The sequence below is a fragment of the Colobus angolensis genome, unplaced genomic scaffold (genome assembly GCF_000951035.1).
Source record: "Colobus angolensis palliatus isolate OR3802 unplaced genomic scaffold, Cang.pa_1.0 Scaffold268, whole genome shotgun sequence".
Taxonomy (NCBI): domain Eukaryota; kingdom Metazoa; phylum Chordata; class Mammalia; order Primates; family Cercopithecidae; genus Colobus; species Colobus angolensis.
In genome coordinates, this window is record NW_012115910.1 from 4,900,447 (window position 1) to 4,915,500 (window position 15,054).

Below are 15,054 nucleotides of genomic sequence, written 5' to 3' on the forward strand. Positions count from 1 at the left end.
ATCTATCCATGTTCTCTTTTATGTAATTAAGCATATTTAGGGAAATTTGTAAAAATTATTTATCAATTCAGTAAGAGATGTGTGTTTTTTAGGGTTGGTTTCTGAAGATTTATTTTTATCTTTGGAATGTGCCATTTTTTTCCTGTTTCTTTATATACTTTGTAAACATTTGTTGAAATTTGAGTGTTCAACAAATAGCCACTTTTCCTTGTCTCTGTGGACTGGCTTAGTGCAGGAGAAGTACTTCCCCAGTCACTCCATTATATGACTTCTGGGTCCCTTCAAACTTTTTCTGCAGTTCTAGCACACCACATCACCTGCCTTTGCTGTCAGTGGCCTCCAATCTGCTATCCAAACTACGCCACTGTTTCTATCAGCTCTCCAGGTCAGGTGAGACAGAAATTAGTCTCTCAAGTAGTTCCCCAGACCAGCTAGAATGCTGTAAGCACATTCCACACCTTTTCTTCTCTTCCTAGGTAGGAATGAAGAATTGGGCATCCTCATGTCAACTGCACTGTTCTGTGCTACTGGAGGTGAGGTGGGATAGTCCGAGCTAGAGTGAGCAAAATGTAATGACATTTTCTACTCTTGTAATTGCAGCTCTTTCTTGGTCAAGCATTAAAGTTAGGTTCTGCAGCTTCTTAGCTGGTTTCTAGAGTTCTTACAAAGCCACTTTAATCCATGTATTATTGTTTATTCAGAGTTTCCACGGGGGGAAAAGGACATGAAACTTCCTAGTCTGCTGTCTTATTGATGTTACTTCATGTGGAATTTTTATTTCATTTTCAAATCAAATTAGAATCCAGAAGAATCAACTCATAATAATTCTATATTAACAGTATATTTGTGTATTTTCCATACCATTCTCAGTGCTGGTATATCTTTTAGGGTTTTTCCCTCAAAACAAGTAGGGAATTATTAGCAAATTGTGTCTGTAAAATAATTTCTGTTTTAGCTTGGGAATAACGCATTGCATTTTTGCGTGGATGAGAACATACAGTAACTTTTAACCTTAGTTTCAGATTTTTTGGTAACATATCAATTATTTTATCAATAAATGTTTTATGCCAAATATTATGATTTTTACCTTGCTGTGTGCTGGGAATTTTGATATTCTTATAAATGTTCCTGAGCTTTGTTCTGGAATACAAGTTATTTGGAAAACAGCTTGATTCATTCAAGTATTGCTTTTTTGACTTCTAAAGTAGGATCTGAGCAGTGTGTTTAGGCTAGATCTAATTATTCCTTACTTCTAAGACAAGACCTTTATGCTTTAGAAGTCCTGTTAATTTTTAGCTTTTCTATTCTGGGTACTATTAAGAAGTAGCATTTCTGACCTGGTATGATCTTCAGATACTTTATCCTTCTGGGTAGTTCTTTTTAGGTCTTGGGAAAATTCTGTACATTTGCTGAGGAATACTCAGCTAAATACATGAGGATGAGCTGGGTGTAGTGGCTCATAACTGTAATCTTAGCACCTTGGGGAGGTTGAGGCAGGGGAGTGGCTTGAGCCCAGGAGTTCACAACTAGCCTGGGAAACGTAATGAGACCGTGTCTGATATGATTTGGCTGTGTTCCCACCCACATCTCACCTTGAATTGTAATAATCTCCACATGTCAAGGGCAGGGCCAGGTGGGGATAATTGGATCATGGGGGCAGTATTTCCCATACTGTTCTCATGGTAGTGAATAAGTCTCATGAGATTTGATGGTTTTATAAGTGAGAGTCTCCTGCACAAGCTCTCTTGCCTGCTGTCATATAAGATGTAACTTTGCTCCTCCTTTGCCTTCCATCATGATTGTGAGGACCCCCACCCATATGGAACTGTGAGTCAATTAAACCTCTTTCCTTTATAAATTACCCAGTCTCAGGCATGTCATTATTAGCAGTGTGAGAACAGACTAATACACTGTCTCTACAAAAAATTAAAAATTAGCCATGTATGGTAGTGTGTGTGCCTGTAGTCCCAGCTATTTAGGAGGCTGCCTTGGTTGTGCCACTGCATTGCAGCCTGGGTGACAGAGCAAGACCTATCTAAAAAAATACATGCATACATTCATACAAAATAAATATTAATACTTGAGGATAACCCTCATAGTTCTGAGGACTCACTCTATGCAGCTGTCTCTTCTTTTTTACATTTTACTACTAACAATAGTCATGTTGGCATATTCCCAGATTCTGATTTCCATCTTTTCAAGTCAAGGGTCCTCCTGGGTTTCCCATCATTACCACAGCTAAAACTTGTTCAAGGTAGCAAGGTAAAGTGTTCAAACACCTCACCTTATTTGTTTTTGCTCTTAAGGAATGGATTATTCTCCTTCATTGCAAGATGCCCAATGTCTGTCTTGTAAACTATTGTTTCATATATTTTGTCTGTTTTTTGTTTATATCAAGCGGCAGTCCCTGTTACTCATTATTGGCCAGAGGCAGAAGTTCTCAGTAATTTTATGTTCCTTGCATTACCAGATACAAAAAAGAGGAACAGGTTTTCTTAAGTTTTTTCCCCCACCTATATGTATAACAAATGAAAAACTGATGGAAGTGGAAAGAATAAGGAAAAGGTGTTCAATTATTTCTGCCTTATATTGTTTAAAGTTTTTGTCTCTAAGCATTAAAAAGCCTCCAGGAGAAAATTTTAGGTTTCTGTCATAGCAAATACTGTACAACTCATAAGGTGAGGTTCTTTGAAGTCTCTGATTTTATCATGGTAAAATTTTGTAGAACTTCCCCAGAAGTTTCATGTTCTTCACTTTTGCACAATAAGGTGAAAGATTAGTTTATTAGTTTTTATTAGATTTATTGATAAGACATTTTATGTGTCAGAGACTGAGAAATAAATCTGATTAAAAATTGGGGACCTTCTACCTCAGTAAAATTTCTAGGGGTTCAATGGTATGAGGCCTTTTGAGATAACACAGGGCAAAAGGTATGTTGTTGCATCTGGGTCCTCCTTCAATCAAAAAAGGGGTACAATGCCTAGTAGGCTTATTTATATTTTAGAGGCAACATATTCCTCACTTGGATGTGTTACTCTGGTACATTTACATAGTCACCTGATAGCTGGTAGGTCTGATGGGCCCAGAACAAGAGAAACGGATCTACAATAGTTCTAGGCTGTTGTACAAGCTGCTGTGCCATGTAGTCTATATGATCCAGCAAATCCGATGGTGGTTGAAGTATCAGTGGCTGATGAGGATGCTGCTTGGAGCCCTTGACAGGCCTGAATATGTGAATCGTATCACAGACCTTTAGGATTTTGGAGCAAGGCCCTGACATCTGCTGATAATAACTCTCCTTCAGAGAGACAGCTTCCTCTACAGGGTCTTAGGAAATATTGAATGCTTGACCATGGTCTACCAGGTTACTATGTGACCTGAGCTACCCATCATGAACTGGGTGTTAGCTAGCCCACTAAGCCATAAAGTTGATCATGCACAACAACACTGTTATCAGATGGAGATGGTGTTCACTTGATTGGGCCTGAGCAGACCTTGAAGCACAAGTAAATTAATGAAGAAGTGGCTCAAATGCCCATGATCCCCATTCCTGCTACACTGCTTCTCCCTCCCAGTCTGTACCTATGGCTTCATGGTGAGTTCTCTATGATCAATTGACAGAGGAAGAGCTCAGGCCTGGTTTACAGATGGTTCTCAACAATATGCAGGACCACCCAAAGGTGGACAGCTGTTGGACTACAGCCTCCTGCCTGGGACAACCCTGAAGGACAGTTGTGAAGGAAAATCTCAGTGGGGAAAACTTTGGGCAATGCATCAAAATTGTGCAATTGGAAGGAGTAACGGCCAGATGCGGTATTATATATTCATTCTTGGGCTGTCGCCAGTGGTTTGGCTGGATATTCAGAGACTTGGGAAGATAATGATTGGAAATTGGGTGACAAAGATACTTGGAGAAGAGGAAGGTGGAAAGACCTCTTTGAATGGGCAGAAAGTGAAGATATGTGTGTCCCATGTGAATGTTCATGGGTGTCCACAGCAAAGGAGAATTTTAATAAGGCAGGGGATGGGATGACTCCTTCTGTGGATACTAATCAGCCACTCTCCTCAGCCACCACAGTCATGTCCCAATGTGCTCATGAACTACATGGCCGTGGTGGTGGGCATGAGATTATGCATGGGTTCAGCAATATGGATTCCCATTCACTAAGGCTAGTATGACTGTGGCCACCATTAAGTGCCCGGTCTGCCAACAACAGAAACCCACACTGAACCCTGTTACATGACACCATTCTTCATGGTGATCAACCAGCTACCTGGTGACAGGTTGATTACATTAGGCCCCATTCATCAGTGAATGGGAAGATTTTTGTTCTAAGTATTTCTTACTTAATGTTATTACAGATATTTTTAAATTTTATTGTATAATTGCTTCTACTATAGAGAAAAACATTTATTGTTCATAGACTATAGTTGGTGACTGCTTTTCAATCCAGTTAGCAATCGTTTCATTTTAATTGGAATGTTTAAATCAATTGCATTTAATTTCATTATCCATATATTTGGATTTAAATCTACCACCTTTCCATTTTTTTCTGTTTTTCCTATCTGTTCTTTGTAGCCCTTTTCCTTTTATTTTGCCTTCTTTAGATTGTGTCTTTTAAAAATGATTCCTTTTCATAGCTCTACCTTGATAGTTTATTATTTACATATCACAATTACTACTCTATGTGGATTGAATGTCAGCATTCTCTTCTGTATAATTTATCCTGGTTTTCTGTTCTTCAGATTTTCCTCTTTTAATTGATTGAACATTTTTTACCTTATTTTTTCTGTTGTTTAATGTTGTACAGTTTAAATATTTATTTTAGTGGTTTTGCTTCAAGTTTTAACATATATACTAGGCAGCAGTACTGAAAGTTAGTTTATTTTACACTCCTGAAAAATACAAGGCCTTAAGAACCTTTAACTTTCCTGACTTGCTTTTATCTTTCATTGTTTTAGTTTCTAGTATTTGAGTTCTATTCTTTTTATTTTTCTACTTATTATTGAGATTGTTTCAGAATATCAGTGTCTGTTTAGATTTACCCACAATTTTATTTATTTATTTGCTTTTCTTCTTATATTTTAGTCCTTCCTTCTCTTGTCATTTTTCTTTCAGAATTTATTGTGCCTCCCAGATCTGAGTATTCATTGGCTGTCAGCAGTTAAGAAAAATTTTCAGCCAGGATTGTTTTGAAAATTCCCTTTTCTACATTTGCGTTTGTGTTCAGCAGTACACTTGCAATAAATACATTTTATGTAAATTATATCTCAATGAAGTTATCTAAAATAATGAAATTTCTATTCACTATAATTTGGATTTTCTCATTGATTTCTCCATCTCTCTTTTGTAATATTCTTTTCTAGCTGTTTATGTTTTTCATGTTGAATATTATCTTCAGATATTCATTGTGTTTCATTGTTGGGGCTACATTTAGGTCTCATCTGCTGCTAAAGCTGTCCATTTAATTTTTAATTTCACTTCATTCATTATGTGTATTCAAATAATTTATTTTTCAAATGTGTTTTCTCTCTTTTCATGATATAAATTACCTTATGTTTTCGTTCCATTTTAAGGTTATATATTTTAAAATATACTTTTAAAGTCATTCTGTATTTTACATAACTGATATTCAATTATATGAATTGCTTGATGATCTAATTTGGCTGTTGTGGCTTCAACTGTTTCTTCATTTCACTATTTACTTCATAATTCCAGTTGATAAAGTCATGCTTTTTAGATAGCGACTTTGGTCTAAGAATTCACACTGGAGTTTTTCTCCTCCAACCTCTCTACCCTCCCTGCCTCTACCACCCTCTAAGAATCCTTGTTTTCTCCCATTTCTAATCAGTTTTATTTTCTTTGTCCACTGTGAATTAGGGACATAGCCATCATTAGGTTTGTAGTTTTCCCCTCAGTTTTAGCTCTCATCTCTTTTTCCTTTCTCTCTCCCTTCCTTCCTACATTTTTGCTTTTCTTTTTCCCTTTCCCTCTTTCTTCCCTTTCTTTCTCCCACCCTCTCTTATTGCAGAAATGTGACTATACAAAATCTTTGTTTCAATTGGGTGATTGTTGACAGAAGGTTTTTTCAAGGTATCTAGTACACCACAAGGTTAAAAATGGACATTTTTTTCCTGTTTTTAAATTTCATTTCTACCTGCCCACTCTCTGTCTCATCTGCTTTTTTCAACGAGAAATATACTACTTAAAAGAACTTAATATACCAGTTTACATCTCTAATAATTTCAAGATATAAATTACAATTTGTCTTTAATCTTTCTTTTGAAGAGCCTAATTTTCTAGTGCAAGTTTCAGTTTCTGGAGAAAAAAGCATAGTGAAGAATGGATTGTTTCACTTTTTGCTTCAGGATTGAAGTTGTCCCCACATTGCAAAGTGAAAATTTTCTGATCTGAAATTTTAGGATTAATTGTTTCTTAGGAGTGAATTCCAACTTTCATAAAATCCAAATTGTTATATAACCCTTACTTTCTTCCTCATTCCTTTGCTTTTGCTCTCAAATTTAGCTCTATCTCATATATCTCTAACATGAGATCTCATATCAGTAGTATGAGATCACATTATTCTTGTTCTGATGTTCCTAACGAGAGAGGGACAATTTTGAGTTTCTGATTAATCATTTTTATAGTTATCTGTAGAGACTTTATGTTATAAAGTCTGTACACCCCTACCTCTTATTTGCATTCTGAGCATCAAAATAATCCCTTTTCTATAAAAATTCCCATTTCTTTCCAGTTCATTCAAGACACTTTATGTTTCCATCTCCTTTTAAAAATTATTTTTCCAACCCCTTTTGATTATTATCGTCATTTATCCCAGAGATTCCCAAATATAGGTGTTAATCAGAGATATTCAAAGAACTCTATTTTTTAGGTATAATATCTGTAACACCTTGTAAATACTAGTTCTCTCCTAGTGGATATTTGAACCTTAGTTGGACTATAATCTTGTATGATATCTGTTGCCTATCCTAAAACACCTATAATGCTAGTTGCTACCTTCTTGTTAGACTAATTAATTAACTAATCTTGTTAGACTTCTTGTTAGGTTTGTTAGACCAATCTAGAACATATATTAAAGCTGTTCCAGTCATGTTTATTCACAATGAGCTTGGCATGGTCAGTAGGACAGATTGTAGTAATAAAAATAAGCTGTTCATTTTCATGCAAGAATGTATACATTTTACAGATTGCTCATTGTTGAAACAGTAAGTTTTTTTTGTTTCCTGAACCATTGACCAATTGTTGCAAAACATAATCCCCCTCATATATACTTAATCCCTCTATAAAGCTTTTCTTTTCAGGGGGCTTTTTTTCAAAGGAGTCCTAGGGTTTCAGCGTGTATTCCAAAGGGGTACAGACTGAAGATGAATGGCTACCCATCTTGAAAGAGGAGAGAGACTCATCCCAGTTTCCCTTCTCTTCCTAGTGAATACCCAGAGTATGTGAGGGAGAGAAAGTGAGGCATCCCTATTTCTTTCATCTGTCCTTGTATCCCTGAGTCTGGTGACTGTGACAGGGTGCTGTCCATGGGTGTCAAAGTGGCTTTCACCCATGTTAACAGAGGGTGCCCAAGGGGGTGGGAATATCTGCTCTTACCCACATATGCCCTATCCCCTTTGCTGTCAGTAGCCTTTGAGTTTTCTAGACCTCATTTATGCCATGGATACTAGCATGGCATTTATCCATTAAATGGGAGACTTGGCTTAATCAACAGGAATTAGTCATGCTTACCTGCTCTGTGCCTTTTAACTTCCATTATTGTCTGCCTCTGGATCCCTTAGATCCAGTTCTCTTCCTAGGGCTTTGACCTGAAGCTTGGAATTGAATTTGGGACAAAAATGTGTTTTGGGGAAGATGGCATGGACTCTTTATCATGAGCTGAATGCTAAGGTGAAGCTGTAAAATTGAGTCCTCTTCCAACAAAGGAGAGAAAAGGATATCCTGTGACATGCCAAGAAAACTGGTGGCTATAGTTACGCCTGCTAAGATTTGGGTGATGGGTCTTGACTTTGGCTCCATTAAGGAAAACTCCAGGTGATGAGCACCCTATTTATTCCTTTCACATGGCAGGATTTTCAGGATAATTGCTCAGAACTAGAATATTGATCCAGATTTTTACATTGCCCATACCCTTTTTTCCCTTCTGGTCTGCAGTCAGAGATTGCTGGTTGTTTCACAGGAATAAGCAGGGTTACTCTAAAATGTAGGCAAAAACTTAAAAGCAACTAATGAGTGTAGATTTTCATGACAAATGTATGATATGTTTTGAAACAAAATTTCTCTCTCTCTAGTCCTCATTTTTGTTAAAAATAAATCATAATAGGACTAACTTGTTTGCAAAATAGACTTCAGTCTTACACTTGGCCTGATTATTTGCATAAAGTGCAGCAAGAATAATTATTTTTACATAGACCTTTTAGATCTGCTTTGATGGAACTCTGTTCCACAAGGAATCTCAGATAGGACTTTGTAAAGCCAAGCCCAGCCATGGGTTTGTACCCTCAAACCTGTGAGTTGGGCAAACTCCTCTCTTTTTGAGGTTCTTAGAGCATGGGGTTCTTGGGCTTGTTAGAAACTGACATTCTTTACTCACCGCAGATTAGGAACCCCATACAGGGACTGTGTACACAAGGGATGAGGCCATTTCCTCCCATGGGACTTTCATCAGCTCTGCAAGTTGAGCTTGATTCCTTAAATGGAAGCATACCCTTCCAGTCAAAGCTTTGGTAAAACAACCAGTTTCTCCAATTGTGTTCCTGTTGCAAAAGAAAATGGATTCTTATTGCACTGATGCAAACAACTATATTGGCATAAGTTAAGAATACTCAGAACTAGTTTCCCAATTCTGAAGAAGCCATGCAGAGACAGAGAGACAAATATGCTCCAAATTTTGTTCATAGGAGTATAACTTACTCAGTTATTAAAGGTCATAAATAACTCAAAATAAGCTTCCTTGACTCTGAAAAACAAAACAAAGATCAGCAATGTTCCAATCAAAAGTCATTACTGAAAACCTTACTTCAGTTTTCTATTAGTTCAGTCCATTCAGTTAACTCTTGTTTTGCTTGATATTTGTGAACATTTCAGCTCTTCATGAGTCCTGTATGTTTTTCCTTTATTCCAATGTCACAATCTCCAAAGTTTTCAGAATCCTGCATTTGAGACCACCTGTCAGAGTCTTGTGACTGATTATAAACAATCCTTTGAAGAGGATTAAAATAAGACAACAATTTTCTGTGAATAACAAAATATCCATGGTAGTTACAGTTAGAAACATGATTAACAAAGAAATTTGGTTATCTCTGTGGTTCATAATAACTTAGTATAATGACCTTAATTGGGATTGATAGCGTATACTCAGAATTTTAGAAATCCCATACAATTTTGGAACATATATTAACACTATTACATAAAATATAACGTAAATTAGAGATTAAGTATCATTTTGGCAATCCCATGTACCTAAGCATGTCAGATAATCCTATTTACCACTCTTCTAGATGCTTCAGGGGCCCTCTGTAGCATCTGAAAGCTAGGTGTCAGGAAATACAATTTTTGAAACTGAAGTTTGATTTGGGGGGGCCTGTTAAGTATGTTAGAGGTTTTTTTTTTTTTTTTTTTGAGATGGAGTCTTGCTCTGTCACCCAGGCTGGAGTGCAGTGGCCAGATCTCAGCTCACTGCAAGCTCCGCCTCCCGGGTTCCCGCCATTCTCCTGCCTCAGCCTCCGGAGTAGCTGGGCTAGATTTTTCTATTTTTTAGTAGAGACGGGGTTTCACTGTGTTAGCCAGGATGTTCTCGATCTCTTGACCTCGTGATCCGCCCGTCTCGGCCTCCCAAAGTGCTGGGATTACAGGCTTGAGCCACCGCGCCCGGCCTGTTAGAGGTTTAAAACACTTGAAGATATGAAAGAATTCCAAATTTCCATATTGTTTATTTTTCTAAAGCGATGACTTAGGATTTTTTTTAAAAGCAAAAAATCTCTTATAACCCTTTACAGATTTAGCTAAAGAGCAGATTAGTGCATCAAGAGTATTTTGTTGTGCTTTTATTTTAATGCTTAATTTACAGACAAACCATATAATACCCTGTTGAGTTTAGTTAATGTATTCACACATGAAATTTCTTTTGAAAGATTAATTTTTACAGTTTTTCCACAACTCGTTTGAACTTTTAGCTTTATCTTATCGAATTCAAAACAATCCTAAATTAACCCTAGTCAAAAATTTACATTTTGACAACATCTGCATTTTACCAGTAATCTTTAAGACTGTTTTTATTTTTCAAAAATTAATGTCATGTGAACTCAAAGGTACCATGCTTTTATTTTCCTTTTAAAAAATATTTGATCCAAGTGTTTATCATTCTTTAAGTCAGTTAATTAGAGCTCTTTTTTATAGACATCACACACACACATACACACATGCACACTCACACACGAAACACATATATAACTACACAGAAAGGCAGAAGAAGATTCAGTAACTATAAGACTTTTTGTTTGCCAATCTCCTCATTGGATTATTGGCCTCTGGATGGAACTCTCTAAGGCTAGGAAAGGCTTAAAGCAAGGCTAGGAAAGCATGCAATTTCCAGGGCCTAATAAACAGGTATAGCTGGGGTGGGGTGGTGCCATTACAGTCCTGAAAAAAAGAAGGAAAATGCCATAGAAAAGGCTAGGTTAGACAAGGTTGACATTCCTGACCCCCAAGAGCAACAGTGGGTAGGGGATGCAGTTTCTTCTACTCTTAGAAGTCCAAGGACCAAAAGGCTCAGATACAAGAGGAGAAAAGATGCTTTGGTCTGCATTTTACTCACCTTTCCTCATGTCCCCACATGGGCCACCAAAATGATGCAAGATATTTTGCTCCTTAGTTCAGCTAAAATCCAGGTCCTTATCACACAACCAGGAAAAATTAGGCATATGGACTCATTGAAAGTTTGAGGAGAACGGAGTTTATTAAAGAAAGTTCTCAGTGAGAGAAAAAGGGGTTCTGCCAACAGGCTTCCAACTCACAGATTGAATACCAGGTCACCACACATATGAGCTGAAGAGGCCAGGACCCTTCTCACTGCCTAAGGTATGAATCCCCACTGGCTGCACCCCATTTTCCCAGTGTGCAGGCAGGCCCCCAGTCTGTTGCCAGCATGCACAGACAAGACCCTGGGCAGTTTCCCACCTCTGCACAAAAGCATCTGATATAAACACTTGTGGGGCAGGTCGGGGGTTCTCCAGGGATCCTCCCTTATCTGCCTCCTGCATCTATCACTAGGTTTTCTCAGGTCTAACTTCATTTAGTTTTTTTTTTTCCATGGGGTATTAGAAGCCTAATTAGGCTCTGTGTGACCAAATCTGAGTGATTAGGAGTGTGTCTCCTGACAGTTTTAATTATAGTCTCAAATTTAAATGCAATTACTTTCATAACACATTTATACATATTTTGAATATCTTTTATCTGAAATGGTTGGAACCAGAAGTATTTTAGATTTCAGATATTTTCAGATTTTGAAATACAGTAAGTCTTCACTTAATTTCATCAGTAGACTTCTGGAAACTGCAACTTTAAGCAAAATGACATGTAACAAAACAACTTTTACTACAGGCTAAATGATATAAATGAGAGTTAAGTTCCTCTGGCATATTTCTGGTTGCAAAAATATAACTACATTTCGAAATAAAGACCCAAAACACTTCTAGTATTAAACATTGAAATAAATGTGAGAAATACATATATTTAAGAAAGAGTAATGAAAACAAAGTATGATAATTATTTACTTGTTCCAGTTCAGTGTCACTGGTGGCTTTAGCCTATTCAGGTAGCTCAGGACTCAAGGTGGGAACCAACGCTAGACAGGATACCATTCCATCACAGGGTGCACTCACACACGTCCACACTTACTCCTAGGGGGACAATTTAGCCATACCAATTAATGTAACCTGCATCTTTGAGATGTGGGAGGAAACCAGAGTACCTGGAGAAAACTCATGCAGACATGGGGAGAACATGCAGACTCCATGTGCACAGTGGCCTAGCTAGGAAGCATTTTTTTTCTCTTCAACATTATAACAAAATGACATTGAAGGAAAGGATATTATTTGAGGACCTGCTGTATTTGCATATATATTATGAGATATGGAGATGGAACCCAAATCTAAATAGAAAATTTATTTATGTTTCATATATACCTTATACTAGTGGTCCCCAATCCCCAGGCCTTGGACTAGTACCAGTCCATGGCCTGATAGGAAACAGGCCACACAGCTGAAGGAGAGTGGCAGCAAGCGAACATTACTGCCGGAGCTCCACTTCCTGTCAGATCAGTAACAGCATTAGATTCTCATTGGATCACGAACCCTATTGTGAACTCCACATGCAAGAGATCTAGGTTGCACGCTCCTTATGAGAATCTTAATGCCTGATGATCTAAAGTGGAACAGTTTCATCCCAAAAACATCCTGCCACCCTGGTCTGTGAAAAAACTGCCTTCCATAAAACCATTCCCTAGTACCAAAAAGGTTATGAACCACTGCCTTATACAGATAACCTGAAAATAATTTTATGCAATATTTTAAGTTACTTTATGTATTAAACAGAGTTATTTTATCACCCTTTGTGGGTATTTTTGCATGGGAGAATCTGGGCATTATAGAAATTGTAATGGAAGGAGTGTAACTTACAAGATATTGGAAGAACTGAGTAGACATGAGGTGCACCATTAGTGGTTATAGATCAGCCTGTGTGGTCCATTTATCCCTGCTCCTGACTAGATTGGAGGTACAAATTAGTGTGGCAGAATGGAGTAGAACTAACTAGCTTGTAGCAGTTTGAATTTATGCGTACCTCATACATGAATCATAGATTTTAGCAGTCAGAGAAGTCTAAGGCTCTTGTTAATTTTAGGAGGCAAGCCAGTATAATTATTACAAACATAAAGATAATTACAGATCAGAATGGTGCTTTTTTTTGACTTAATTTTTGAAACAGAGCTAGAAGTTGTAATGTGTTATATTTTTTCTTGTTTTTAAATTAAATTTTTCTTTGTGAAAAGAGTTGATGTTGTGCCTCAGGATAAGCTTCTTATGGATGCTTATAATATATTATTTTAAAGTACATTACATTTCTTATCATTCAATCAGTTTCAAAGAGCTTTCTTCATTTTGCTCATATACTTATCCATATATTATTCAAAATACAAAGAGACCAAAAAGTTTGGTTATATCTTCAAATGATTTCTTTGCATTGTAATTGGAAGTACATTTAGAAATATTTGATGTATATAGATGACATCTTTTCAGTTTTGTGTGTTTTATTTATATTCTATGAGTGCTAGAAAAAATAACGACCTTGAGACTTTGTTTTCTTCAAATTCTAAATCCACGTGTCCTTATTTGTTCTGAAATTACATTTTTTATGGCTAACAATTTATCAAATTGTATTTATATTTTAGGCTAAAAATCTCATAGAGAGATTCTTTAATCAACAAGTAGAAATTCTTGGCAGACGTGCAGAACAATTACCTGTAATATACTATATTGAAGGTACTCTCCAAATGGTTTGGATTAATCGCTGCTTTCCAGGGTATGGAATGAATGTCCAGAAACATCCAAAATGTCCTGAGTGCTGTGGTATGTAATGAATTACGATTTCATGTTTTATATTGTTGAAAATTTACTTATTTTCATTAAGCCTAAGTGAATGCCTATCACTTATTTTTACCATCATTTAGGTATTTTTTCATAGTTTATTTAAAGTAGTGTATTTGAAAAGACTATGTGAATCTAAAGATGTGAAAGAAAAAACAGTCTGGCTTAATTTTGGCCTTGGTATTAATATTACACCAAGGGAGTTTAGGATCACTAGGTAGTTATCTGGGAGGAAACACAAATAATAGTTACGAGTCACTTAGAGTTCCTGACTTTAAAATAAGCCAATTAACCTATCTTTTAGAATCTATTATTGATGAGTTTAGGTTTGTATAGTCTACAGTAGACATCTTTGTGACTTTTTCCTTCCTTTTGAAATAAGTAAATGAATTGTTTTATTACCAATTGTTTTTTCTAACTTTTGGTCCTAGCACTACAGTATCTGAGCTGCTCTCTGATGTTTATTCTTTCTTTTTCATCTTTACTATAGAAGAGAGTTCTGTAGAGGCTGTTGATTTAGATTGAGCACATGAATTCAAAGTCTTTGCATTTCTATTATTGAGAGATTAATGGGCCAATTAATTTTCAATCTTAAAAGAGTTTTAAAAATTTTTACTGATGTCACTAAATTTATACCTGTCTTAGTCTGTTTCATATTGCCGTAAGAGAATACTTAAGCCTTGATAGTTTATAAAGGAAAAAAGTTTATTTGTCTCATGATTCTGATGGCTGAAAAGTTTGAGATTGAGCATTCAGTGAGGACCTTGGTCTGCTTCTACCTGTGGCAGAAGATGAATGTGAAGGGGAGCCTGAGTGTGCAGAAATCACATGGTGAGAGAGGAAGCCAGAGGGGGGGCAGGTGCCAGCCTCTTTTGTGTAGCCAACTATTACAGGAACTAATAGAATTAGAACTCGGTCACCCCTGAGGGAGGGTATTAATCTATTCATGAGAGATCTGCTCCCATGACCCAAACCTCTGCCACTACACCTTACATCCCAACACTGCCACATTTGGAATTAAATTTAAACATGAGATTTTATGGGAATAAGCAAACCATATCCAAATCATAGCAATATCATTCTCATTATGTCACTTCTAATTGTTCTTTTCTCCTTTCTTTCTGCAATTTAAGTTAGATTAAAAGCCTTTTCATAAAATAGACCACTAAATATTCCTTTTACTTTGTTTTCTTTGATTTGGCTAGAGTTATCTTTATAACATTTTGTGTTTCGTTATTGTTTAAATATATGAACTTTCAAAAAAATACAGTACCAAAATATATTATGAAATAGAATACAAATTAAACAAATAACTTCCAACTGTTAACTTTGTAACTATTTTTAAAATCGTGATTATATATATTATTTTATATATATAAAAATCACTGA

At 36.4% G+C, this 15,054-nt stretch overlaps 1 protein-coding gene across 2 annotated transcripts in view; it reads left to right on the forward strand.

Moving 5' to 3' along the window:
* The window catches only part of ZPBP (zona pellucida binding protein), a 147,746-nt gene that overhangs the window by 91,256 nt on the left and 41,436 nt on the right, over positions 1-15,054 (forward strand). For both annotated transcript variants that reach the window (XM_011947563.1, XM_011947564.1), the window contains exon 7: positions 13,470-13,647. In XM_011947563.1, coding sequence (XP_011802953.1) covers positions 13,470-13,647 — 178 coding nt within the window. The remainder of the gene's footprint in view (positions 1-13,469; positions 13,648-15,054) is intronic.